At 42.1% G+C, this 25310-nt stretch overlaps 2 protein-coding genes across 2 annotated transcripts; both read left to right on the forward strand.

Moving 5' to 3' along the window:
• The first annotated feature begins 223 nt into the window (after window positions 1-223).
• Window positions 224-6908, forward strand: LOC124286386. Its single transcript, XM_046722746.1, has 3 exons — window positions 224-400; window positions 4699-4883; window positions 6205-6908. The coding sequence occupies exons 1-3, from the start codon at window positions 341-343 to the stop codon at window positions 6449-6451; spliced, it is 492 nt and encodes a 163-aa protein (XP_046578702.1). The 5' UTR covers window positions 224-340; the 3' UTR covers window positions 6452-6908.
• Window positions 6909-9209: 2301 nt separating this feature from the next.
• LOC124286385 lies at window positions 9210-23080 on the forward strand. Its single transcript, XM_046722744.1, has 4 exons — window positions 9210-9225; window positions 19101-19225; window positions 21849-22030; window positions 22772-23080. Coding segments are annotated over exons 1-4 (561 nt in total). The 5' UTR covers window positions 9210-9224; the 3' UTR covers window positions 23025-23080.
• The last annotated feature ends 2230 nt before the right edge of the window (window positions 23081-25310 follow it).

Here is a 25310-nt window from a genome sequence, read left to right on the forward strand (position 1 = left end):
TCTAACCCGGACCTTCCTGGTTCAGATTTTGCTAACACACAAATGTTGGCGTCTTTAACATAAACTCAATAATAAGCCATCGTTGGCTGCAATAAAAATGAGGAAATACGAATTTTTACAAATGTATATATTCCCTGTTGTTTACGTCAAACTTAAAGACGTAAACACTCGCTCATATCTCCGCATCAGTGATAAATAACCAGTATATACGACCTTGATAAACGAGCTTATCTAACACGATGTTACATAAAGGCCCCTCACAGCAGCTGTTTTGATAGAGGGACTGTGTGACAGCTTGTGTTATAGTGCTGCTGCTGTTGCTGCTGCTGCTGCTGCTACAATGATGAACCCGCGTCACGTTGTGATCGTCCTCCTTCTATGGGCGATACCACAAGTTGTGGTGAGTATATAAAAATCAAAACCTATTTTTGTTTGTTATTTTTATTAGTTTTTATTTACCATATGTTATATTTGGGAGTACACTTTCTCAGTAAAGTACAGATTCTAGTACGTGTGTTGGGTTGAGTCCCATCCCGGATTCGAACCCACACCCTCAGTGTCAGTCATAAAGTCTCCATCACACAGTGTATAATAGTGCTCAGGTTTTATGTATTTAGTATTTACGTTAACGTTGCCCTGCTTGACTGTGTTGATTTTTCCATCACATAGTTCAATGTCAAAACAATGAGGATTCTTTATTATAATGCTAATTACCATTTTATCATTGGATATTTAAAAGAGATAGAATTGATTGACAACATTTGATTACTATGTTTTGTAAACAGATGTACTTTTATTATTGGTAGTTTAGATTAGTAACTGAGGTTGTTAATGGCTGTATCTCAAAGGGGGTTAAAGTACTGTAAAATAATTGTCCTCCTGAGAGGATACGTAAGTCCCAAAACATTCAAAGTAAATTTAAATCTACCACACTCTTTAATGGTGTAACAGTGTAACCGTCCCTCAATAAATACTTGAACCAGCTCAAGGTTTGTAGTACGACTGATATAACACTGGGTTGTGATCATGATCCATACGCCAGCCAGAAATGTCAGCATTGAGTTCACCGTCCACAGAAGTTTTGTTATTTCCCGTGCACATTTCAAGCGTCAACAATATGCTTCTTTTCGTCCATTCGTGACCCACTCGTGTTATTCCGGGACAAGCCGAATAGCGACTCGTGCCGCATGTGTCCAAAGGGTTCCTAATTATGCCGCCCTTTTACCTGACAGGTAGATGATATTTACCTGCCAGTTATCCCACCCCTGGGATGGCGTTTCTTTACCGGAACTACGGTATACCCTCGTGCTTCGGTCCTGACGATAAGGGATGTGCGAGAGGTACCGTGTCAGTACCCCGAGGGCCTTTAAACCTTTACCGTAGTTCCTCCAGCAACCACAAGACGATGTTCTTCGTTCCACAGTTTTATTAACACTGCGTTGCTGGTCCAACCCACTCTATTTGTTACATAATTAGGAGACTTCAGCCGCAAAACTTCAGTCTCAGTCGAAATGCTGGCGCCTTGAGTTTGTTTCTTAGTACGAAAGTTAGTGACAATCAGATGAGTGCTCATGCGCCCTAGACCCCAGGCTTGGGGTTCCCAGGAGCACTCCAGACCCTCGGCCATTCGTGACCAACTCGTGTTATTCCGGGACAAGCCGAATAGCGACTCGTGCCCCTCTAGAACATCAGAACTACTTTAAACAAGAACGATAACTCTATCCCTGTTTGATTCCAATGTTTCTAAAAATCACCGAAGCACATATACATTGTATTGCTAGGTTGTTGTTTTGGGTTTTTTTTCACTTATTTATTTTAAAGAATTAAACCTCTTTGATACAACTAAAAGAAGGAGAAAAACATATTTGTTAAAGACATATTGTAATGTAATTATTACCAGCTGTTCACCTTATATTTCCAATTATAATTAATAGGGTTCTTAATAGGGTTTAATCATCACAAATGGGAATTGTTTTATTGAATATACAAAAAAATAAACAAAATTCAGCTACATTAAATCCCAAAGCAGATATTCAAAAATGACTTTAAAATATTTCTCAAACTGAACATTCGTGTAACCTTGCTGTCACACCCCTGGTGGAATTTTAAATGAATTCGCTGAAAAAAATATGAATGACCAAAAAACAGTCAGACTAAAATATCCCCAGGGATATGAAATATAAGCCCAAAGTTAAAGATTAAGGTTGATTAGTTACATACAAATACGATATTATTGTTTTGAAACTGGTAGCGATTATAATTACATTTCCTAAAATTGGTCGAAGCGCACGTACAATCTCCATAACAAGCCCGCAAGATCTTCAGAAATACACTCAGTTGGACCCATGAGAGCAGTTATGTCAACAAACGCACGTGCGTGTATTTGAATCCCTCACCGTCACTCGCATAATTCTTATTAAAAACTTCATAATAGGCAGCACAATTCTTTTTAGCTACGTTCTTTGTACTTTCAATATGACGATATGTATTTTTCATGATTTTTTAAACAATGACATAATGCCATAAACGATTTAAGTACTCGGGATTATTTTTATCAAAGCACCGCGCTCATTTACGCGCGTTCTGATTGGTTTGTCGTATTTTCGCACATACCAAGTATCGAGTGGGGAACGAGTCTTCTTGTAGGTTACGGAAAGGGGCGAGTGGTGACGAATGACCCTCTGCCTGAAACTCGGTGCGCACCACTTCTTCCCCTCGTGAGCTTTTGCTTCAGCTGGAAACTGGGTTCCTATGTCACAGGCATCAAGACTGAAATTTGTCAAAACTGTGTCAACAAGGTAGCTAACGTCATTGAACAAGGTTACTGGTCTCGGGATGGCTTACAACAGGCAACTGTGGCACCACTTGTCATCCCTTTAAGTCGTGACTATGACACTACGACAGACGAGGAACCGACAGGTCTCCCGGAATAGATTTTGAGATGTCCCCTGCCATGACTGGCTGTTCCGTTTCTGCGGTTTCACCCCGCCGCGACAGATCACAACTTTTGCGTTTTCAATGATGACAGTTTCTTAAACAACTTTTTTGGTGGAGTCCGGAAATATAAGAAAGCTGTTGGGTATTAGTAAATGATAAACATGTGTACTATTTATATTTATGTGGCAATTTTGTACAATGATAAAATTTGCAATTCATCGGTCCGTTTCTGACTCAAACGGACTGTGTTGTAGTCGCATGTACACGAAGCAGCACTTTCACTCTTTCGTCGCATGCTGGGGTGGAGGCACGTACGTGAAATCATGATCGACACTCGCCGGTCATAAAAATCAACATTCTTTGATGAGTTACAGGTCATAGGTCGATCAGAAAAGGATCTATCTTCGATTCTGCAGGTTTCAGGTTCGACAGTCAGTCAAGTATTTTCCACTGTCACTTCGAATTTCAACCTTTCGCAAAATGTAAACACTGGCTCGTCCGCCATTTCAAACTGTTGCGTAACTGTCTACTTCCAAGAAAGTAAGTAGGTCAGACGATTCCATTATAGTGTGGCCAGGGGGGTACAGTAACACGGCACACAAAACAATAGGCTGGTTTCGGTCGTGTGGAGTTATGATTATAAAAACCAAGCTCTTAGGTGTTACATTATTGCATTGAATAAACAGTAGTTTGTTTTCTTTGGACAAAATATTTTTTATGTTGCAATGTTAAAAAAAATACGAACGGAACCTACCACTCCCTTCACAGACCAGTTCAATTAGCCTGTCGTCCTATGCTGGATTACGCAGTGTCTTCCGCAGGACGAGGAAGTTCAATGTTAAATCGGTTATGGTAGAATGGAGATAAACATACTGAGTTTGGAAATTAGATGAATGTTAGACCGAATTGATTGTCTCTAAATTAATCATTTGAAACCTCACGCTACGCGTTCGGCTTCAAATAAAATTTAGAGACTATCAATTCGGTCTAACATTCATCTAATCCAAATACAGTACGTTTATCTCCTAAACAGTTGTACATTTTGTATATGATGCAAATAAGCTTTTTGTCCTTTTTTTAAGTCAAATTATATTAAAAAATTAAACCATGAAGTACTTCTCCGTGTTTGCTAGATACACCTGCGCAGTTCATTATTTCTTTACATTGCTTTAGTAAAGTCTGCAGAATTTTGTCAGTTATGATAATTTGACATGTGATAAAAGAGGTATTGGATTTAGTTGGACAGTGTGATACATGAAAATCAAATCATGTCCGAAATTGTAGGCATTAAGGACATTCTGTCTCCACGCCAACCATGTATAGTGTTACGTCAACTCATCTCCTATCTAAATTATAATCCCTGTGAAGATCCGGATTAGAATTGGTCTTCAGCAACCCATGTTTGTTGTAAGAGGCGACTAACGGGATCGGGAGGTCAGGCTCGCTAACTTGGGTGACACATGTCATTGTATCCCAATTGTGTAGATCGATGCTCATGCTGTTGATCACTGGATTGTCTGGTCCAGACTCGATTATTTACAGACCGTCACCATGTCGCTGGAATATTGCTGAGTGCGGCGTTTAACAACAAACAAACTTAATTATAATGTGGTAATTCATAATTTGACTTAAAGGATGCTGACCTACACTGTAGATTCTGGTATGAGTCCGATCCGAGTCCCATCACAAAGTAAGATTTTGTTGTCTGATGTTGACAACTTTGAAACAGCTCAACGACCTGGTTTATCCATTTGTCTCTAGTTTACAAGAAGCCAAAGGTTCCGGCGGGACACTCGGACCAACATCAAGCGGGTCGCTGACAGTTACATTGGTAGGACTCGGTGGTCGTATGCATCATCCCACGCCACAGGCTCGAACACCAACAAGTGCAACATCTTTGTGGCTGATGTTATTGAGGAAGCTGGAGGTAGCGTGCCCCATCGATGGTAAGATATATCATTATTATATATCATATATCGGCGACATACGTAGAGGGGATATCAAACAGTTCTAATTATCGCCATGAATTTATTGAGAAATTATAACGAAAATTTGAAGGTAACATCAGTGATCCTTATGTAGTTAATGGACCAAAAACTATTTACATCACTTTATTCAATCTTGTGCTAGTTGATACAAAACATGAGTAACCCCATGTATGGAGAAAATTAAGGCACGCAGCGTTATCAAGTTTTGGCACTTGAAGGGTTGCACTGCCCGACAGGTTCACAAGATGAAATCTGTTTGTGGTGAAGATAGTCCATCTTATGATACTGTTGTGAGATGGAAAAGGCATTTTCAAACCGGTCATATGTCCCTCACAGTTGAGCGAAGATGTGGACTCCGTTTTAACGATACCAATGAGGTCATTGAAGAGGTGGAGGGTTGGTTTTTCATGAAATCAGGGGCGGTCTGTTCAAGCGGTCTGCACAAGGTCAACAAATGTTGGTAGAAATGTGTCACTCTGGATGGTGATTATGTAGAGAAGTCTTAAGGACAAGAAATCAATATAAAGTTTCTACTCTGAATACGTCATGGTGATAATTAGAAAATTTTTATACCCCTAGTACATGCATACACGCACGCACGCACGCACGCACGCACGCACACACGCGTGCGTGCGTCCGTATGTATTAGTTGATAGTTTAATGACTTTAAACCTTTTCCATGTGTGTGTATATGCGTGTGTATGTCTGTGTATAGGCGTAGGTGAGTGTATCTTTGTGTGTGTGTGTGTGTGTGTGTGTGTGTGTGTGTGTGTGTGTGTGTGTGTGTGTGTGTGTGTGTGTGTGTGTGTGTGTGTGTGTGTGTGTGTGTGTGTGTGTGTGTGTGTGTGTAAAAGGTTTAACATTATTAAACAGTTATAGAATCAACTTTCCTCTTCACGATCTGCTTGGTATTGGTTTGAATAATCTCGCACCGATTAGGACATTTAATGTGGGTGTGTTTCATCAAAGTAGTACATCTGTACGGCCGTCGTCACTTTGACACTTTGTTCCCACACGAAAGTTGATATGATATCTGAAATTCTATATCAATTGGAGTTAGACCCATCACACTCACCCACTCTCTCAGGAAATACTGCTATACTGATTATTACTTTTATTCGTACTTCCAAAGACCGTAAATGAATTGACAGCGTCTCATTTCCATGCAACACTATCACTGGCACACACACGCACGCACACACGCACACACACACCATATATTTGAAAATTCCTGGATCCGCCTATGACTATTTTATTTAAATAAGGGAGAATATTTCAGGTGGGGATTCGCAGGTCCCATTGGAGCACGAGAATGGGGAAACCCAAGTTCCAGCTTCCTGACAAGGGATGGTTGCTGGACCAATCACCAGACTGGTCGTGAAGGTGATGTCATTGCCGGTGGAGGACATGTTGGCATAGTAACGGGAGGGAGACTGACAACCAGTGCAGCCCGCTACAGCGTGGTGAAGAACAACTGGGGCTACCGTTCTGGACAGAGCGTCACTTTCTGGAGATATACCTGTTGACGTCATTTCCGTTTCTTCTCGTGTGACTGAAATATCAATATGAATACTTTAAATGATTTGAGAGCCATTATACCGGCATAGTTGTGATGATAAACGACCTATTATTGACCAGCAATTATAGAAAATGTATTCGCCATTTTTGCATTAAAATTCCAAAAGAGTACATCGTCGACATATGTTACAACACGCTAAACTATACAGCTTAAATATATTTTATGGGGCGGTGGGTAGCCTTGTGGTTAAAGTGTTCGCTCGTCACGCCGAAGACGCAGGTTCTATTCCTCACATGGTTACTGTGTGTCAAGCCCATTCTGCTGTCCCGCCGTGATACTGAATATAACTAAAAGCAACGTAAAACTATATGCACTCGCTATACTTTGTCTCACTGCAACAACCACAACACTCGTCTTTTGAACTTATCTTTGTGCAACGCGAGTAAATAAATTTACAATTCGAACCAGTATCTTCGAGTTCTTTTTGTAAGACATAACAAGAATACTCTTTGTATTTGTTGTAAGTGGAACATAGTCGGCACCACCAGCACGTCAGTTAACCAATATAACTCCTGTCGATATATATTTTATGTAACGTACATTCGTGTACATTACAAGTTCCATTTTAACAGTAATTCATCATTACAATTTCATCCCATTACGGGACTGTTTATTTCACCGTACAAAAATGTATGACTGCCTTCGGCGCGGTGGGGTAGCCTAGTAGTTAAAGCGTTCGTTCGTCACGCAGAAGACCCGGATTCGATTCCCCTATATAGGTACATTGTCTGAAGCCCATTTCTGGTGCCCTCCGCCTCGATCTTGTAGGAACATTGCTAAAAGCGGCGTAAAATCATAAGCTGCTGGACTATTAGTGAAAACGGCGCAGAACTCAGCTCACCCACTAATACTGTTTTGTATTACCTACGAGTGAAAACATATCGGGCTTCATATTTTTCATACGATGCCCCAGGGCAAAATATCCCCTTTACGAGAAAGTGTTCCACGTCAAGCCTCGATTTCGATGGGAACTACTTTATTCATTCATGAAATTTTAATATGCTTTAAGGACCGTGCAAAGTTTATGGCTAGGGGGTGATGATGAATTTTATGGGGAAGCATGTACAATGTGACTGACACACACACACACACCCTCCCTAAAATGTAAGTACAAAGTAAGTGACTGCTCATTGGTACAATAGGGGAGTTTCTTAATTTGGTTATTTTTTTGCAATCATGGCAATCAGTATGTTCTTCAGATGACAAGAGTATTGTATTAGATCAAAATATTAACAAATCAAAATATTTCGTCGGCTTTGTGCACAATTTAAACGTTTGAACAACCTATACCCAGCCAATTAAGTTGAAACCTTCCACATTCCAAGGTATTGCCGTTCAATATTTTTAGATTGTTTTTAAGACACATTTGCAAAAAAAAAACAATTTATTTAAAGTAGAAGGGCGTGTCCCTTATGTCTCCTTAAGCAGCATGGGATTCAAAGACTTTCGGTTTCTTTTTGAGTGAGTCTATATTGTGAAATGATACTTTCATATTTACCAGAAATGGGCTTCACCAGAAATGGGCTTCACACTCTGCATGTGGAGTATCGAACCCGGATCTTCGGCGTGAAGAGTGAACACTTTAACCACTAAGCTACCTCATCGCCCTCTATTGACAAAGATACAGGACTAACAAGTCCTTAATGAAGAACTAACAAATCCCTAATATCGAACAAAGAAACCTTTAATATAGGACAGGACTAACAAATCCCTAATATCGAACAAAGAAACCTTTAATACAGGACAAACAAATCCTTAATGAATGACTGACAAACCCATATATATATAATATGTCTTTAATATATGTCTAACAAAATGTTAATAAAGGTGTAACAAACGCTGAATTCAGAATTAGCAAGAGATATTTTAATATGGCTCTAAATTAGCCGAATCAAGTCACAATGATGTATTTTTTGTGTCATGATACTTATAAACAAGCTTTCATTCACTTACAACTTCCAAAACATGAAGTCAGAACATTCTCACCCATGGGCCACTCTTCTGCCCATGGTAGGTAGTTTAAATTTTGAGTTTTCGAAAAAAAATTTTTTCATCTTTGAACATATTCCTAACAACTGCGTGTTTAATTTTGTCAAATCCTTTGTCAGAAAGTGGCCACAGTACGGAGAGTTTCTGGACTTTTGTGAGTCCAGAATTAAATGGTGACGTGTTAAACCTAAATATGAGACTAACAAAAACAAAACATAGAACTAACAAACACTTAATTAAGGACTAACAGACCCTTTGAATAATCGTTTTTTCCAGGTGGCAGTGTTTTTTATCCCTGTTTTTAGTTCGTGCTATTATTACCTACACTTTACCCCATGGTTTAACGTAAACAACATATGTCACAAAATCAATAGCATTAGAGTCAACATGGTGATTTACCGAAACTATTTGTGTCAAATCTGAGGTTATCTGATTGATACACAGTTGGTGCGGTATTTTTATTAGCGATGTTTGCACCTCTCGATGTCAGCCAGAGGCCATGACTGAACCCGGACTGGGAGCATCGACATAACACATAACCGACGGCATCATGTGCGGCAGATACGTTGTCATCACGTTCCTTTTGTGCCTGATATGGCCTGCGTATGTAAACGGATGGGTGAGTGTTCCACAGTTATACCACATTTGAGGTCAGTACACAAGAAGGGCGCACGGGTGTTTATGCTGATCGTACTTTCGTAGCACAGATTGTCTCCTACAGTCTTAAAAACAGTAAGGGAACTTCATTTTTAATTTACGATTGAAAAAAATGGGAGATATATCAATCAATGTTGATATGATAATAATGAATGTTTTGAGAGTGCATTACCACTTGCAACTATGACCATAGCTGTTTGCACAGTAATCGCTCTTGAAAGATGATTGGTGTATGACGTGAAATTTGCATGTGTACGATTTTCAATTCTAAACCAAAAAACTCCGTCCAGAAACATACACTAACAACTGTGTGATGCAAGACGATTTATCGACCTTGAAAACCGTCAAAATCAAGAATGACACCCCCATGCACTACGTCCTACACGCTCATCCAATGCGTTGCGATTAGGGGTGGCGATGAAGAGAAATGGTTGAACTGGTTTCATAATATGTCTGTCCTTGAAAAGTTGATTAACGCCTATACATGTACTTCCTATCCAAATTGAAAGTTCAGGTTCCCCTACTTTTTTTGTTAAGAGTATATTATAACACTCTGTCTGTCAGCGCCATACTTATGATCGCTGAAGAAGTACTTGAAAAGTCGGCATTACTTAGGGTTTACATCCCATATGCTAACACAGCGCCTCCTTGGCCTAGAAGATGGACCGCCTCGCCAGAGAACGGAAGATCAGCGGTTCGAACCTGGTCACGTCATTACTTAAGACGTACATTGTCATTAAACTGAGTGGTGAATCTATTTTAAACCGTACAAGGTAAAGCAACTTCCAACAGTAAAATTATAGGAACATCCTGATACACGTGTTTGCACGTCGCCATGTGTTCACTTATGTTAAACACAATGTTACACCATATTTCACCTCACGTATTGAAACACCGCGACACAGCTGATATATAAGGTTCACTCCAATGTCCAAGATGTTATTCGTTGTGATACAGAGTTCCAGGTGGGATACATTGTACCCGTCGACATGCATTTGGCATTGTACCCGTTGACATGCACTTGGTATTGTACCCGTTGACATGCATTTGGCATTGTACCCGTTGACATGCACTTGGTATTGTACCCGTTTACATGCACTTGGCATTGTACCCGTCGACATGCACTTGACATTGTACCCGTTGACATGCACTTGACATTGTACCCGTTGACATGCACTTGACATTGTACCCGTTGACATGCACTTGGCATTGTACCTGTTGACATACACCTGGCATTGTACCCGTTGACATTCACTGGTATTGTACCTATTGACATTCACTTGGTATTGTACCCGTTGACATACACTTGGCATGTACCCGTTGACATTCACTTGGCATTCTACCCGTTGACATACACTTGGCACTGCAATACCGTTATAGTAGTGTTTATACTAATTTGTGAACTTTGCAAGTTTTAGAATGCAATTGTTGATTAAATCACAGTGCTGTGTTTTCCGATTCCCAGTTGAGTACTGCATTAGGGAATCATCACGTAGCAAGGAAAAATTAACTCAGTGATGCTTTTAGAGACTTTACTGAACCGCAAAAGAAACGCAATTTTCAAATCGAAATTAGCGTTATCGAGAATGGAGAATTGTGCTTTTTTTCTGATGAAAGCCGACATTGTGCTTCGACAACCGATGGCTGAGTGAGAGTATGGCGAAGGCGGGGGGACGGTTTTCCAATGCGTGTAATGATGAAAGAGACTCGTGGGGTGGCTCAAGCATCATGGTGTGGGGTGCAATCGATCTGAACCAGAGAATTGGCCCTGTGGTGTTCAAGAATCACGGTCCAGGACGAAGAAATTGCGTGACAGCTGCTCGCTATACTGACCAAGTCATAAGACCCCAGGTTGTACCGCATTTTGAACATCGCAGAAATCACATCTTCCTGCAAGACAACGCTCGTGCCCACACTGCCAGGGCAACACTGCACTTCCTAAGACAACATGGCATCCAATCCCTTCAATGGCCTGCACTCAGTACGGATTTAAGTCCAATAGAACACCTTTGAGACGAGATTCAAAGAAGATTGAATGACCTTCAACCAAGGCCGACAACTCCGGCTGGACTCGATCACGCATTGAGCAGAGTACGGACCCAAGTGCCTATGGCCTTCAACAACCGGCTAATTCATTCCATGTACAGACTACGCAACGCCGTCATCGATGCCCATGGAGGTCAACACGATACTGACTCTGAGGTATCTTGGTGGGACCATGTTTGGTGAATTTGTTTGTGTGAACGCTAAATGTGATTCCCGAACATGTGTTAACCATAATTGTCAAGTTTAAACGCAATCCTCCGTTTTGATTGTTAATAAGAGCGAATTAAAATGTGTGGTTTAAAACACCTCTATTGTTTTGCGATTCTTTTGCGGTTCAGTATATGTAATACATTAAGTAAAATGTGTATTTGGGGTTAAGTATAAAATTATAGAGAACTACCAGCGGCATGTATATTTCAGTAGAAGCCTGTGAAAGACGAATTATGTTCAATCAGACAAAATATGTATTTTGTTGCCTGTCAAACAATCATAATACTTAGCTCATACATATCTTATCGATAGAGATCATTTCAACAGTAGTGTTGAAGCATGGTAAAGATAGAGAGTGACCATTACGCCTTCTCTCTGATATGGCGGTAAGCACACTGGTGAGGTGAGGTGAAATTGGGTTTAACGTCGTGCTTGAGAATATGTCGCTCATATGACGACGTGCATGCGTGTGTATGTGTATGTGCGGCTGCTTGTACTAGCCCAGACTTAAGCTGGTTTTATAGTGCTTACCCACTGAGATACCATGCCGCAGTGAAGCATGAATACCCCACTCAAACACATTATGCTGACTCCAAGCCGACCAGTCCTTGTTGTACCCATTAATGCCGAGCGCCAGGCAGGGACCAACAAGTACCATATTTTAACGTCTTTTGGTATGCCGCAGTCGGGGATCGAACCCGCGACCTTCCACTCTCCGGGCGGACGCTCTAACCACTACACCACGGACGCGGCCGGTAAACACAATGTGTTAAGTCAGTATTCCTAAGTCGTAAGGATAAAACGGTTTCGAGGTAAATGTACATCAAGGCATAATGAGGAAGTTATGTAAAACCCTACAGTGAACAATGTCATGAGTACAACACTGCCTTGGTTGAGCCCTGTGTTCTCATACCGCTTCTGTGCTCTTGCGGACAAATCCTCTCAGCAGAAGATGGATCCATATCTGAGGACTTTTAAAGCTGGTAGGGGGCGTTTGGGTAGCCTGGAGTTTAAAGCGTTCGCTCGTCACGACCCGGGTTCCATTCCCCACATGGGTACAAATTGTGAAGCTCATTTCTGGTTAAAAGAAAAACCCACCCCACCCCACCCCACCCCCCCCACACACCCCGCCGTCATACTGCTGGAATATTGCTAAAAGCGGCGTAAAACTAAACCCACTCACTAACGCTGGTATTTGGTGGCAACCCGCCTGGAGGTCAATGTGACAGGGATACTGCTGGACCCTGAGTCATCAGACCCGAATATTTTTGGCTCTTTGTGAGCTTGGAACAAGCAGCATTTGTCATGAAAATAATCCCATTTGTTTGGCCCCAAGCAGTGAGGTATTTCCAATGGAGGATGTTTAGAGTAACCTACGATGAGGGGAGATAACTGGAGGAGAGGTGAAATGGGGTTTAACGTCGCACTTACGATTATTTCGCTCATATGACGACGTGTATGCATGTGTATGTGTGGCTGCTTGTACTAGCCCAGACTTAAGCTGGTTATATAGTGCTAGCTCACTGAGATACCATGCCGCAGTTAAGCATGAATAGCCCACTCAGACACATTATACTGACTCCGAGCCGACCAGTCCTACCCATTGTACCCATTAATGCCGAGCGCCAGGCAGGGACCAACAAGTACCATATTTTAACGTATTTTAACCTTCCGCTCTCCGGGCAGACGCTCTAACCACTACACCACGGAGGTGTGACGGGCTACAGGCTCACCACGAGTGCACGGTATGACAAAGTTGTGAGGAACGATTTTGGTTTCCGTTTCTCTCAGAAGCCAATGACACTGTGGCGTTACACCTGCTGAAGCAACAGCTACAGATGTAACTGTACTAAGTGGACAGATTAAAAAAACGCATAATTCGTTGTTTGAGTGTTTCTTCAGGTACGCGTTAGCAACCACCCGAGACCATGTCACGGACTGCAACGACTCCACTATGAGCCGAATGCACAGCACGAATATTTGGTAACTAATACGATTTTAGGTAAACCAATTAAATATCAAGTCAGCAGTTGGTTTTTAATCAGCGAAACAGTAACAACAAAATCATTTGACATGGTTTGACCATATTGACAGTGTTAATGTATCACGTTACTGTCAAATTAATGGGGGGTTTTAATATAACAGTTTTGACTATCATCCTACCTGGCACGGATGGATCTAAGTTTTCACATCTCTTTTTCATAAATACAACCAAAATTCAAGTAAACAAGTAAAGATTCATCAATACTACATTGAAGGCAAATAACGAATTGAATTCATGACGGGATACGGGATGCCCTGATGCATATATACTCCTGGTAAACAACAGCGCTATGCAAAAACAAATTCATTAAAGTAAAATTCGTATGGGTCTTTTTGTACTAAGACTTTGTCATGATTTGACATGACGACTTTGGAATTGCCCGAGCATTGCATACATGATATTCAAGAGGTAATCACACATTCACAGTACACGTGGGACCGTGCACGTGTTAAAACGAAGAGTTAAAAAGTTAAGTTGGTTTAATTATCAAAGGACGAAGCTTGGATGCGTTATGACGCATCACTTTGATTAAATGATTGATGCATTGTTGTTGAACTCCGCACTCAGCAATATTCCAGCTATATGCCGGCGGTCTGTAAAAAATCGAGTCTGGACCGGACAACCCAGTGATCATCATAATGAGCATCGATCTACGAAACTGGATAACGATGACATGTGTAAACCAAGTCAGCGAGCCTGACCACCCGATCCCGTTCGTCGCCTTTTTCAACAAGCATGGTTTCTAACCCGGATGTTCACGGTTGGTTTGGACTTACGTTAAAACGTCCACGAAAACATGTATGTTATAGGTTCAGGATATAGTTTCAGCCTTTGTCTGGTCCAGACTCGATTACTTACTGATGAACCTTCACATATCGTATAGTGGGGAGCTGAGTTTATCGATCTGACCCGCAATAGGGCCTATGGTTTCAAACATTTTACAACAAATTGAGGTGGCAATGCAAGGAATATTTATCTTAGTAAATAATGAGAGCAGACATACAAACTTTTGTGACTTTAGATTGAGTGTGTAAGTTCAATATTGTACTCCCCAACTTCTAAAATGCCACTCTAAGAAGTGTTAGAGGAAGATCCACCATAAAAAATCGTTCACAGGTGAATAGTCTTCTGTGAGTACGAGTATGGTACTGACTGACTGTTTGTTTCTTTGTCAGCAATATTTCAGGTATATGGCTCCGGCCGGTAAATAATAGAGTCTGGACCAGACAATCCAGTGATTTTATGACTTTAGACTGACAGACTGACAAAGAATATTGGGTTTACTGTTACATGTAGACAGGTTAAAAGTAGATCAAGAAGGAAAGATAGACTATTTAGTTACAAAGATAACAATAGATACAGATTCAGCTGATGATGAAGGGTTTCAGGCGACATCTGAATGACAGCTAGTGCAGCGTAACTATATTTGTTAATATACTGAGTCAAAAAAGAAACTTCTTCGGGGCAGTACATTCTTTCTTCATGGCACTATAAAAGAACAAGAGAGGGTAAGATGATTAAATTGTTATTATTTCATTGCTGAGATCTGTGTGATGTACTCGATACACTGACAGTGCCATAATCAGTTCCATTAGGCTACACCGCCGTTCCAAAACATGGGTATACAGAATGTCAAGTCACAAGAATAAAAATGTGAAATTTCTCAGTTCAATATCGTATATGGCCGCCCCGCGCATTCACCACTGCCAAACACCGTCTCCTCATCGACTGCCTGATGCTTGTGAACACGTGGTTGGGGATTCTGCGCAATTGCTCTTGCAAGGCAGCGCCAAGTTCCTGCAAATTCTGAGGTTGGTTCCTAAGACCACGAAGCCTTCTCCCAAGTGCATCCCAAACGTGCTCTATTGGATTATGGTCAGGGGACCTCGATGGCCAGTCCATTACGTTGATTCCAGCGTTTTGAAGGAAATTTCGTGTCAACATCGCGGTATGAGGCCGAGCATTATCATGCTGGAACTGTAGACCTGGGCCATGAGCCGCCATGAAAGGAACGAGTTCAGGGGTGAGCACCTGGTCGCGGTAAGCAGCAGCTGTGAGGTTTCCACGGATGACCAGAAGTCGGGAACGGTTTTTCCCACAGAAAGCACCCCACACCATGCAACTTCCGCCCCCGAATCTGTCGACTTCCTGTACACAACATTGGGCTTACCGTTCACGACGTCGTCTCTAGACTCTCTGCCTGCCGTCCGCGAATATGAGGGTAAACCTGGATTCATCGCTAAAGACGACTCGATTCCAGTCTCTCTGGGTCCATCGGAGGTGACGTTTGACCCACAGCAGACGTTGACGTTGATGAAACGGCGTCAATATTGGCCCACGATATGGACGTCGAGAGTGGAGATTAGCAGCCCGCAACCGATTTCGAATGGTCTGTGAGGACAGTCGACCTCTAAACATCTCAGCCCTGGTTCTTGTAGCCGGCAGAAATCTGTCACGTAGGTGACGTGGGACGATTTTGACGGTCTTCTACTCGTGACGTCACACGTGGACGGCCCGACCTTGGGCCGTCAGAAGTGGTGCCAGTTTGTTGTCAACGACCTCGCAAGTCATACACAGTACGACAGCTGCATCCCATTGCTCTTGCGACGTCAATAACTGATCTTCCCGCTTGCAACATGCCAACGGCACGTTCACGTTGCACATTTGACAAGCGTGGCATTTCAAGTACCGTTAGAACTGTGGTTTAAAAGTGTTTTTTTCAATTCTTGAGGCCAATGCAAACACGTGCATATGAAGAAAACTTCGATGCGAAGATCACGTGATCGACTGCACTTGCAAAACCTGATTTGGCACTAACGTCATTTGCACGACGAATGGATGGGTTTGAGTGGGTTTTGCTAACGTTTTTCTAGAGTCGAAAGCTAGGGATCCCATTTCGGATACATCAATGTATCATCAGAGAAAAATTATTCATTATTTTTCAAATTACATTTTGTGAAGTTTCTTTTTTGACTCAGTATATAAATGTACTTGAGTTGGAATAATATTCGATGAGGCGATGAAAACGCAAAAAAAGGACTCACAGGCAAAACTCTTGTGATTTGAACCAATAGTAAAATCATCATTATGGGATAATGTTAAATTGTTGAAATTGGGTATAGTTTTACTTTCTCTTCTGTGTTTGCTTCCACATTCTATCAGTGAATAAGTTGAACGTGCAGGTCCCAATCATATTGGTCAATAACCAACAGACGACGTCATCGATGGTATTGTTATGATATACGGTTATCTGATGAGTATAAGTTATGTATTCACCGCGTATTTCTATTCATTCCTCCACAAGTGCAAGCTTGACCATTACATTATATTCATATTCCAGTGATGAATACGGACGCCAAACGTGATGCTATTCTTGATACACATTTGGAACTTCCACTAAATTAACATATGTTAGCTTTGAGGGAAGAACTTCAACCGTGCACCAAAGTTATAAAGAAACTGCAAGCTGAAATGCGTGGAGTCGGGAGGGTAATAAAAATTGTAAACCAAAAGTCACTGTGTTCTTTAATCTGATTGGTTGAAAAACGTGATCAAATGGTATTTGATTCTCTGCGTATTAATACATACAAGAATCGCTCACACCATTGTATTGTTATGTCGTCAGCTGTGAAGACGTCATTAAAATCATTTTGTGACGTAAAGTCCGAATGACGTCACAAATGAGCAGTTCCAGATGCTACCATGGGAGACAGCCGAAACGGCCGGCTGATGACATTTCACTGCTGTACTCGATGTCAATGAGAGCAGACACAAAAAACGTGTGTGGACCTTTCGGTGTGTCAACGCATAGAATGTTGACTTGCATGGCCAGAGGCTTCAGGAAAGACTGTCCCCAAAACAACGTGTCAACGCAGAGAATGTCGATTTGCACGGCCAGAGGCTTCAGGAAAGACTCTCCCCAAAACAACGTGTCAACCAATAGAATGTCGATTTGCATGGCCAGAGGCTTCAGGAAAGACTGTCCCCCCAAAACCAGTCAACCCATAGAATGTCGATTTGCATGGCCAGAGGCTTCAGCAGGGACCGTCCCAAAAAACAGTCAAACCATAGAATGTCCACTTGCAGAGACTGCCCCCCTAACAACAGTCAACCATGAGAAAGACGACTTGCACGGCCAGAGGCTTCAACAGGGACTGTCCCCAAAACAACATGCCAACGCAGAAAATGTCGACTTGCACGGCCAGAGGCTTCAGGAAAGACTGTCCCCCCAAAACCAGTCAACCCATAGAATGTCGATTTGCATGGCCAGAGGCTTCAGCAGGGACCGTCCCAAAAAACAGTCAAACCATAGAATGTCCACTTGCAGAGACTGCCCCCCTAACAACAGTCAACCATGAGAAAGACGACTTGCACGGCCAGAGGCTTCAACAGGGACTGTCCCCAAAACAACGTGTCAACCCAGAGAATGTCGATTTGCATGGCCAGAGGCTTCAGGAAAGACTGTCCCCCAAAATCCAGTCAACCCATAGAATGTCCACTTGCATGGCCAGAGGCTTCAACAGGGACTGTCCCCAAAACAACATGCCAACGCAGAGAATGTCCACTTGCACGGCCAGAGGCTTCAACAGGGACCGTCCCCAAAACAACGTGCCAACACAGAGAATGCCGACTTGCACGGCCAGAGGCTTCAGGAGAGACGGTCCCAAAAACACCTTGTCAACCCAAAGAATGTCAACCTACGGACAAAGTCAACTTCAACAGAGACAACACAATCTACAAAAATTGTACCGAGCTTCTCAAAGGGAAAGGGCTGTCATTTCACACGGAGCCATCTGCAAGCATTTTAGTCCATAGTATTGTATTTGTGTTTGAAGCTGTTTAATATGGCAAAATTAGTTTGCAATCATGTGTTGGTAAACTCCACTTGTGTTTCAACTTAACAAACATGTACACCAGTTCTTGCAGTAGACTACTTTCAAATGATGACGTCACTTTGTAGCTGGCGTAAGGGAAAAGCATACATCCTCCATCTGATTGGTTGTACGCGACAACATCAAAATCGATTATGAAAACACTAAAATTAAGTTAAGTTTCTAAAATAGTTTGAAAACAATTTAACCAATGTTCTTACCTACATTTGTTTGCTTCTAAACATAATTTGGCGCACTTGAGTACAGTGTGTGAAGCCGTTTGTGATGTCCAGTAAATGTTTAAAGCAGTAAACCAAACGCATATTTTACACACAAATCTTTAACACAGCTTAACTGCAACTGATTCTCCAATTGACGTAAGTGAATACAACTTTGGATGGCTCGACATCCGAACCCTGGAGTTCTTGATCCCATATCTGCCGAATGTGAATACAACTTTGGATGGCTCGACATCCGAACCCTGGAGTCATTGATCCCATATCTGCCGAATGACCGTTGAGAATGCGAATGAGAATGCCACTTTAGAGCCCTTCAGTCCTCGATTCCCAAACAACAGATGTTTCGGTTCCTGTTTTTACTTCGTGTGTTTCTGAATGCCCTTCACCTTTTCGCTTTAATGTAGATGAAATGTGCTACAAAATCATTAAGGAAATAATCAGCATGGTGTTTTTCAGCAGCTATCAGTAAGAATTCTCGCGACTGGTAGACAGTTGGTGTGATATTTCTATTAGCTCTGTGTGCAACTCAATGTGTTCCAGTGAACCTATATAAACCCGGGCAAGCGGCCTCGACAGAACGCATCACCACAAGCATCATGAACGGCAGATACGTTGCTATCACGCTCCTTCTGTGTCTGATATGCCCTGCATATGTGAACGGATGGGTGAGTGTTAAAATGTACATATCTGGGCCCACTTGCACAGAACGATCTAAGCGCTACAATTATTGTAAATCCATAAGATCGCGATCTTAGGCTTCGGCTACAATCGCCATCGACTTGCACAAAGCGATTGTAGGCTAAGATCGTTGTAAGTTACAATCGAAACTTACAATTGGTCCGGACCAATTGTAAGGAGCTAAGATCATTGTAGTCTGTGACAAAATGGTGTTCAAGCTTCACGCAAATAATCAGCTTTACGTTTGGAGATTGCTTTTATATTGCATAAAACTGTACTGTATGATTCACCTCGACACTTCAACACGGAGAATGTACAACCGATTTAACGTCAGATACATTGTTATTTGCTGTAGTGAACCACAGAACTATCGAGTCGATATCACAAAGTACTATTCCCACCCGATTCAATGTTGGAATAAGTGTGAAACAACATACCTTTTTGATAATCAAGGAAGGATACTAGCAAATGGTGTCCGCGTGCGATTAACAATGGCCGTGACCTTTTCATTAACTCAAGAGCAGATAATTTTAGTTTATGGGCAAGATGGGAGTGGTTTCCCCTGGCCTATGCCGTTGCCGTAGTCTGTCATGCCCAATCGCAGAGCTCAAGATATTTTCTTTTCGGTGATGGAGTGATTTTGTCTTAGTTAATCATTAAAGTAATCAAAAAATTAGATACAAGTTAACGTGCAAAATCAAGATTCAATTTTAATTTCACTTTTAGAAAAATATTTATCAACGCAATAGGGTCATATCATTAATATACTGTGAATGAGTATTTAACAACTGCTCTCTCGATATATTATTTGATATTCGTATTTCCCTGTCATGAATTCTTTACAACACTTCTGTAGCCATATTACATTTTCTTGTTATATTGTGAGAAAACCAATACTTCTAGGGTATATTTAGGATTTTACACACTCACAAAAAAAAAAATCAGGAAAAAAAACAGCTGTGCATTAAACAATGTCTCATTGACAACCAGTGGCAAATCATGCATTTAGGTGTTATATCATAAGTAAATATTGTCGATATTTGATATATTATTATAATTTTCATAATTATTAAGTCACTAAATCTAGACCCAAATTTATGAATGTATTTTTTCGCAGTTCAATATTTTCATAAAACATGGGTAGGTATTTCCGTGGTTGAAATATCACATTCTCAGTTCATAAATCAAGACAGTTAAAATATAGAAAAAATATATGCTATCGTCCACGTAATCGTTTCCTTCGAAGATTTCTTGGAATGTTTTGCATGAACATTCTGCAAAGTGCGATTGAGGGAGGTATGTATTGTGTGCAGGGACCAGTATCACTCTCTATTTGCGCAGTATGCTATGCGCACTTGCAGACAACTGTAGACAGGAGTCGAGTTTAAGAAATTCGCACCTCCACCGTTGAAGAGTGCGATCTTAGCTAAGATCGCGATCTTAAATCCATGCGGTCTTACAATCGCGCTAAGATCGGCTTTGTGCAAGTGGATTAGGGCAATTGTATGGTGATTGTAAAGTTGATTGTAGCGGCCTAAGATTGATTGTAACTAAGATTGCTCTGTGCAAGTGGGCCCTGGTCAATGGTCATTAGAGAAGGCGCATATCCTGTCTTATGACTCACTCGGTCAAACCTGAAAGATCCGGGTTAGGACTGGTCTTCAGCAACCCATGCTTGTCGTAAGAGTCGACTAACGGGATCGGGTGGTCAGGCTCGCTGACTTGGTAGTCATTGTGTCCCAAGCACTGGATTGTCTGATCCAGTCTCGATTATTTAAAGACTGAAAATAAATGCATAACGTCCCGCCAGGCCGCTATATAACTGGAATATTGCTGAGTGCGGCGTTAAGCAACAAACAAACAGTCAGTCATACACCATACTCGTACTCACAGATGATTGCTCACCTGTAAACATTTTTTATCTGCATGGGTCTTGCTCCAACGCTTCTTTGAGTGGCCTTTTAGAAGTTGGCAAACTTTATGGATACAAAGTTCTTTTATTTCGTGAGTTAGACGTTTCGATACAGATTCTTGTCTCGTTGTTAAGCAGAAATTCCAAGTTGTTATCCATAAAATATGTTAGTATATACCTCCAACACGAGCTCGTTCTTGGCGGTCGTCTGCCCGGGGAGGAGAAGGTCACTGGCTCGATATTGCCCCGTGTTCTGCGCTAAAGACGTCAAAATTTGTCATTTGATGATCAATTGTCTGGACGTTTCGACATAGAGTGGATTAAGCTTTTGTTGGTTTGGAGTGCTGTATCACTGTGAAACACCAGTGTCACACCTCAACTGGCTACACTACAAAACCTACCAGTAAAACAGCTAGTTACTCTTCGCTATATGTGTTCAGTAATGTTAAACACGATCTTAAACCACATTTCCCCTCACATATCGATACACTGTGGCAACCAATCTATAAATATCACTCTCTCAGTTCCAAAAGACAAACTCGGCGATGTTTTGGTGATTTTGTGAAAACGATATGAAATGATTTCTATGGTGTATTTTTAACTTTGTTATGTTCATATACCTCACAAACCAGAAACATATACTGCAATGAGCTTTTGGACGTTGTTTTAACCTATATTTAGTGTATATTTTATTGCAGTGGTTTTCAAGGAAAAAGGTGTCCAAAGTGTCTGGGGTTACCATCGCCAGCACAGCTAACAAGTACATAGGCAGCACCAAGTGGTCTAAAGCCTCCACACACAGGACCGGGGCAAACACCAACAAATGTAACATCTTCGTCGCTGAAGTCCTGGAGGAAGCTAAAGCCAAAGTTCCCCAAAGGTATTCTTAATGTCACGTGGGTGAGTGAGTAAGTTAGTGATTATCAGCATTTGTGAAGGTAATGAAGTACGATTACTGAAGCAGGTTGGAAAAGGCTAAGGATCACAAAGGACACGCCTGTTCAATCTGTCTCTAACACCATTGGAACCTGCAACACAACATCTGGAATCTGCATTAAAGCAGAAGGCAACCGACCACCTTCAGAAATGGATTAGAACCTTCAGAAATCGCTGCCATAAACAAGTGTATTCCAATATATCGGGACTTTCCAGGTTGTCAACACAGACCGACAGTAACAGTGTCTGAACTGGGTAGCTAACGAACGGGACATGTAACATTCACAAGTACGTCTTCACCTTTACCGCTGTGACGTATTCTTGAAGGAAGACGTCCAGGGGAGAGTCTCGAAGAGAACTCAAGATTGGGATTGGACGTCCCTTGCAATGTATTTGTCTCCAAGTCTCTGTAACACGAGACACTAAAGATGGTCCCTGTCTTTCCTTATTTTCTTCGGCTTACCCGTACTTACTCTTCTCTTGATCATGTTGGCTTCCTCGTTATATTGTTATCTTTACATATAACACATCTTCTGCAAGCGTATCAATATTCATATGATGAAGGGACAGAAGTATGTTCCCCACATAAGTCTCCATGGTATTTGTTGAAGTTTCCATCTGTCCACGTTTTGAAAAGAGTGTTAATCCAAGTTTAAACTTTCCTGTATCTCATTGCTTGTTGTAGACACTGGTACACCTGGAGTCCTATCGGTGCAGGAGAGTGGGGCAATCCTAGATCAAGCTACCTGACCGGAGATCCCTGCTGGACACGCGTGACCTCGGCACGAGCTGGCGACGTCATCGGTGACGGCGTGCACGTTGGCATAGTGACTGGCTACAGGCTCACCACGAGTGCACGGTATGATAAAGTTGTGAGGAACGACTTTGGTTTCCGTTCCTCTCAGAAGCCAATGACAGTGTGGCGTTACACATGCTGAAACAGCAGCTACAGATGTAACTGTACTCAGTGGCACAATAAAACTCACAGAAGTCATTGTTAGAGGGTTTTTTTCATGTGCAGATTAGTCATATTAATAATAATTGCTACTTTTTCAGAATCGTGCATGAGAATCTCATGTACAAGTATTTTGTAATGATTACCCATGACGACCCCCAAATAGCACGGGTGTCCCGGCCATAGCACGCAATGAATACATTCGTCACACTTTCACCATGCACGTGAGATCGACTCAGTTCAATGTGTGAAAGACAGCGTTGTTAACGGCAATGACTCCTGTACATTATGTCTCGTCAATCTGACAATGGGGCTTTGTATGCAGCTGGGTTTATTCCTACGGTTAACGCTGTTGTTTATATCGACGTTACGCTAGTCCGTGTGATTTTCACCGTTCTGGATTCGGTAGCGAGGTCGGCAGACTTCAATGCACATCACAGGAAAAATCTGGTTTCCACCAGTGCATAGAGGACACATCTGGTTGCCACAGATGCATCACAGGCCACATCTGGTTGCCACTGATGCATCACAGGCAACATCTGGTTGCCACTGATGCATCATATGGAACATCTACTTGCCACTGATGCATCACAGGGCATATCTAGTTGCCACTGATGCATCATGGGGAACATCTAGTTGCCATTGATGCATCACAGGCCACATATGTCATATGTTGCCAGTGATGCATCATAGGCCACATCTAGTTCCCACTGATGCATCACAGGTCACATATAGTTGCCACTTATGCATCACAGGGCACAGTTGCCGCTGATGCATCACAGGGCACATCTAGTTGCCACTGATGCATCACAGGGCACATCTAGTTGCAACTGATGCATCACAGGACACTTGTACTTGCCACTGATGCATCACAGGGCACATCTAGTTGCCACTGATGCATCACAGGACTCATCTGGTTGCCGCTGATGCATCAAAGGAACATCTGGTTGCCACTGATGCATCACAGGACACATTTAGTTGCCAATGATACATCACAGGGCACATCTAGTCACCACTGATGCATCACAGGGCACATCTGTTTGCCACTGATGCATCACAGGACACATCTAGTTACCATTGATGCATCACAGGGCACATCTGGTTGCCCGTGATACATCACAGGTAACATCTTGTTGCCAGTGATGCATCACAGGGCACATCTAGTTGCCATTGATGCATCACAGGACACATCTAGTTGCCAGTGATGCATCACATGACACATCTAGTCGCCACTGATGCATCTCAGGACACATCTGGTTGCCAATGATGCATCACAGGACACATCTGGTTGCAACTGATGCATCGCAGGACATATCTAGTTGCCATTGATACATCGGAGGACACATCTAGTTGTCATTGATGCATGACAGGGCACATATGGTTGCCAATGATGCATCACAAGACACATCTAGTTGTCATTGATACATCGGAGGACACATCTAGTTGTCATTGATGCATGACAGGACACACCTAGTTGCCACTGATACATCTCAGGACACATCTAGTTACCACAGATACATCACAAGACACATCTGGTTGCGACTCATGCATCTCAGGGCACATCTGGTTGTCATTGATGCATCACAGGGCACATTAAGTTGCCATTGATACTTCGCAGGACACATCTAGTTGCCATTGATACATCGCAGGACACATCTAGTTGCCACCGATGCATCACAGGACACATCTAGTCACCACTGATGCATCACAGGACACATCTCGTTACCGTTGACGCACCACAAGACACATCTGTTGCCGCTGATGCATCACAGGGCACATCTGGTTGTCATTGTTGCATCACAGGGTACATTTAGTTGCCATTGATGCATCGCAGTACACATCTAGTTGCCATTGATGCATCACCGGGCACATCTAGCTGCCATTGATACTTCGCGGGACACATTTAGTTGCCATTGATACATCGCAGGACACATCTAGTTGCCATTGATACATCGCAGGACACATCTAGTTGCCACTGATGCATCACAGGACACATCTCGTTGCCATTGATGCATCTCATGACACATCTGGTTGCCATTGATGCATCACAGGGCACATCTAGTCACCACTGATGCATCTCAGGACACATCTGGTTGAAAATAGATGCATCACAGGGCACATCTGGTTGCCATTGATGCATCACAGGACACATCTGGTTGCCATTGATGCATCACAGGGCACATATGGTTGCCAATGATGCATCACAAGACACATCTAGTTGCCATTGATACATCGCAGGACACATCTAGTTATCATTGATGCATGACAG

Source organism: Haliotis rubra, unplaced genomic scaffold (assembly GCF_003918875.1).
Source record: "Haliotis rubra isolate DU_JTF1 unplaced genomic scaffold, ASM391887v1 Scf381, whole genome shotgun sequence".
Lineage (NCBI taxonomy): Eukaryota > Metazoa > Mollusca > Gastropoda > Lepetellida > Haliotidae > Haliotis > Haliotis rubra.

Bases quoted from the DNA above. Each gene is read 5' to 3' on its own strand.
- LOC124286386 (XM_046722746.1), top strand. From the start codon at position 341: ATGATGAACCCGCGTCACGTTGTGATCGTCCTCCTTCTATGGGCGATA. The intron at 401-4,698 runs GTGAGTATATAA...ATTTGTCTCTAG, and splicing joins GGGCGATACCACAAGTTGTG to TTTACAAGAAGCCAAAGGTT. The intron at 4,884-6,204 runs GTAAGATATATC...AGAATATTTCAG, and splicing joins GGTAGCGTGCCCCATCGATG to GTGGGGATTCGCAGGTCCCA.
- LOC124286385 (XM_046722744.1), top strand. The intron at 19,226-21,848 runs GTGAGTGTTAAA...ATTTTATTGCAG, and splicing joins CTGCATATGTGAACGGATGG to TGGTTTTCAAGGAAAAAGGT. The intron at 22,031-22,771 runs GTATTCTTAATG...TGCTTGTTGTAG, and splicing joins AAAGCCAAAGTTCCCCAAAG to ACACTGGTACACCTGGAGTC.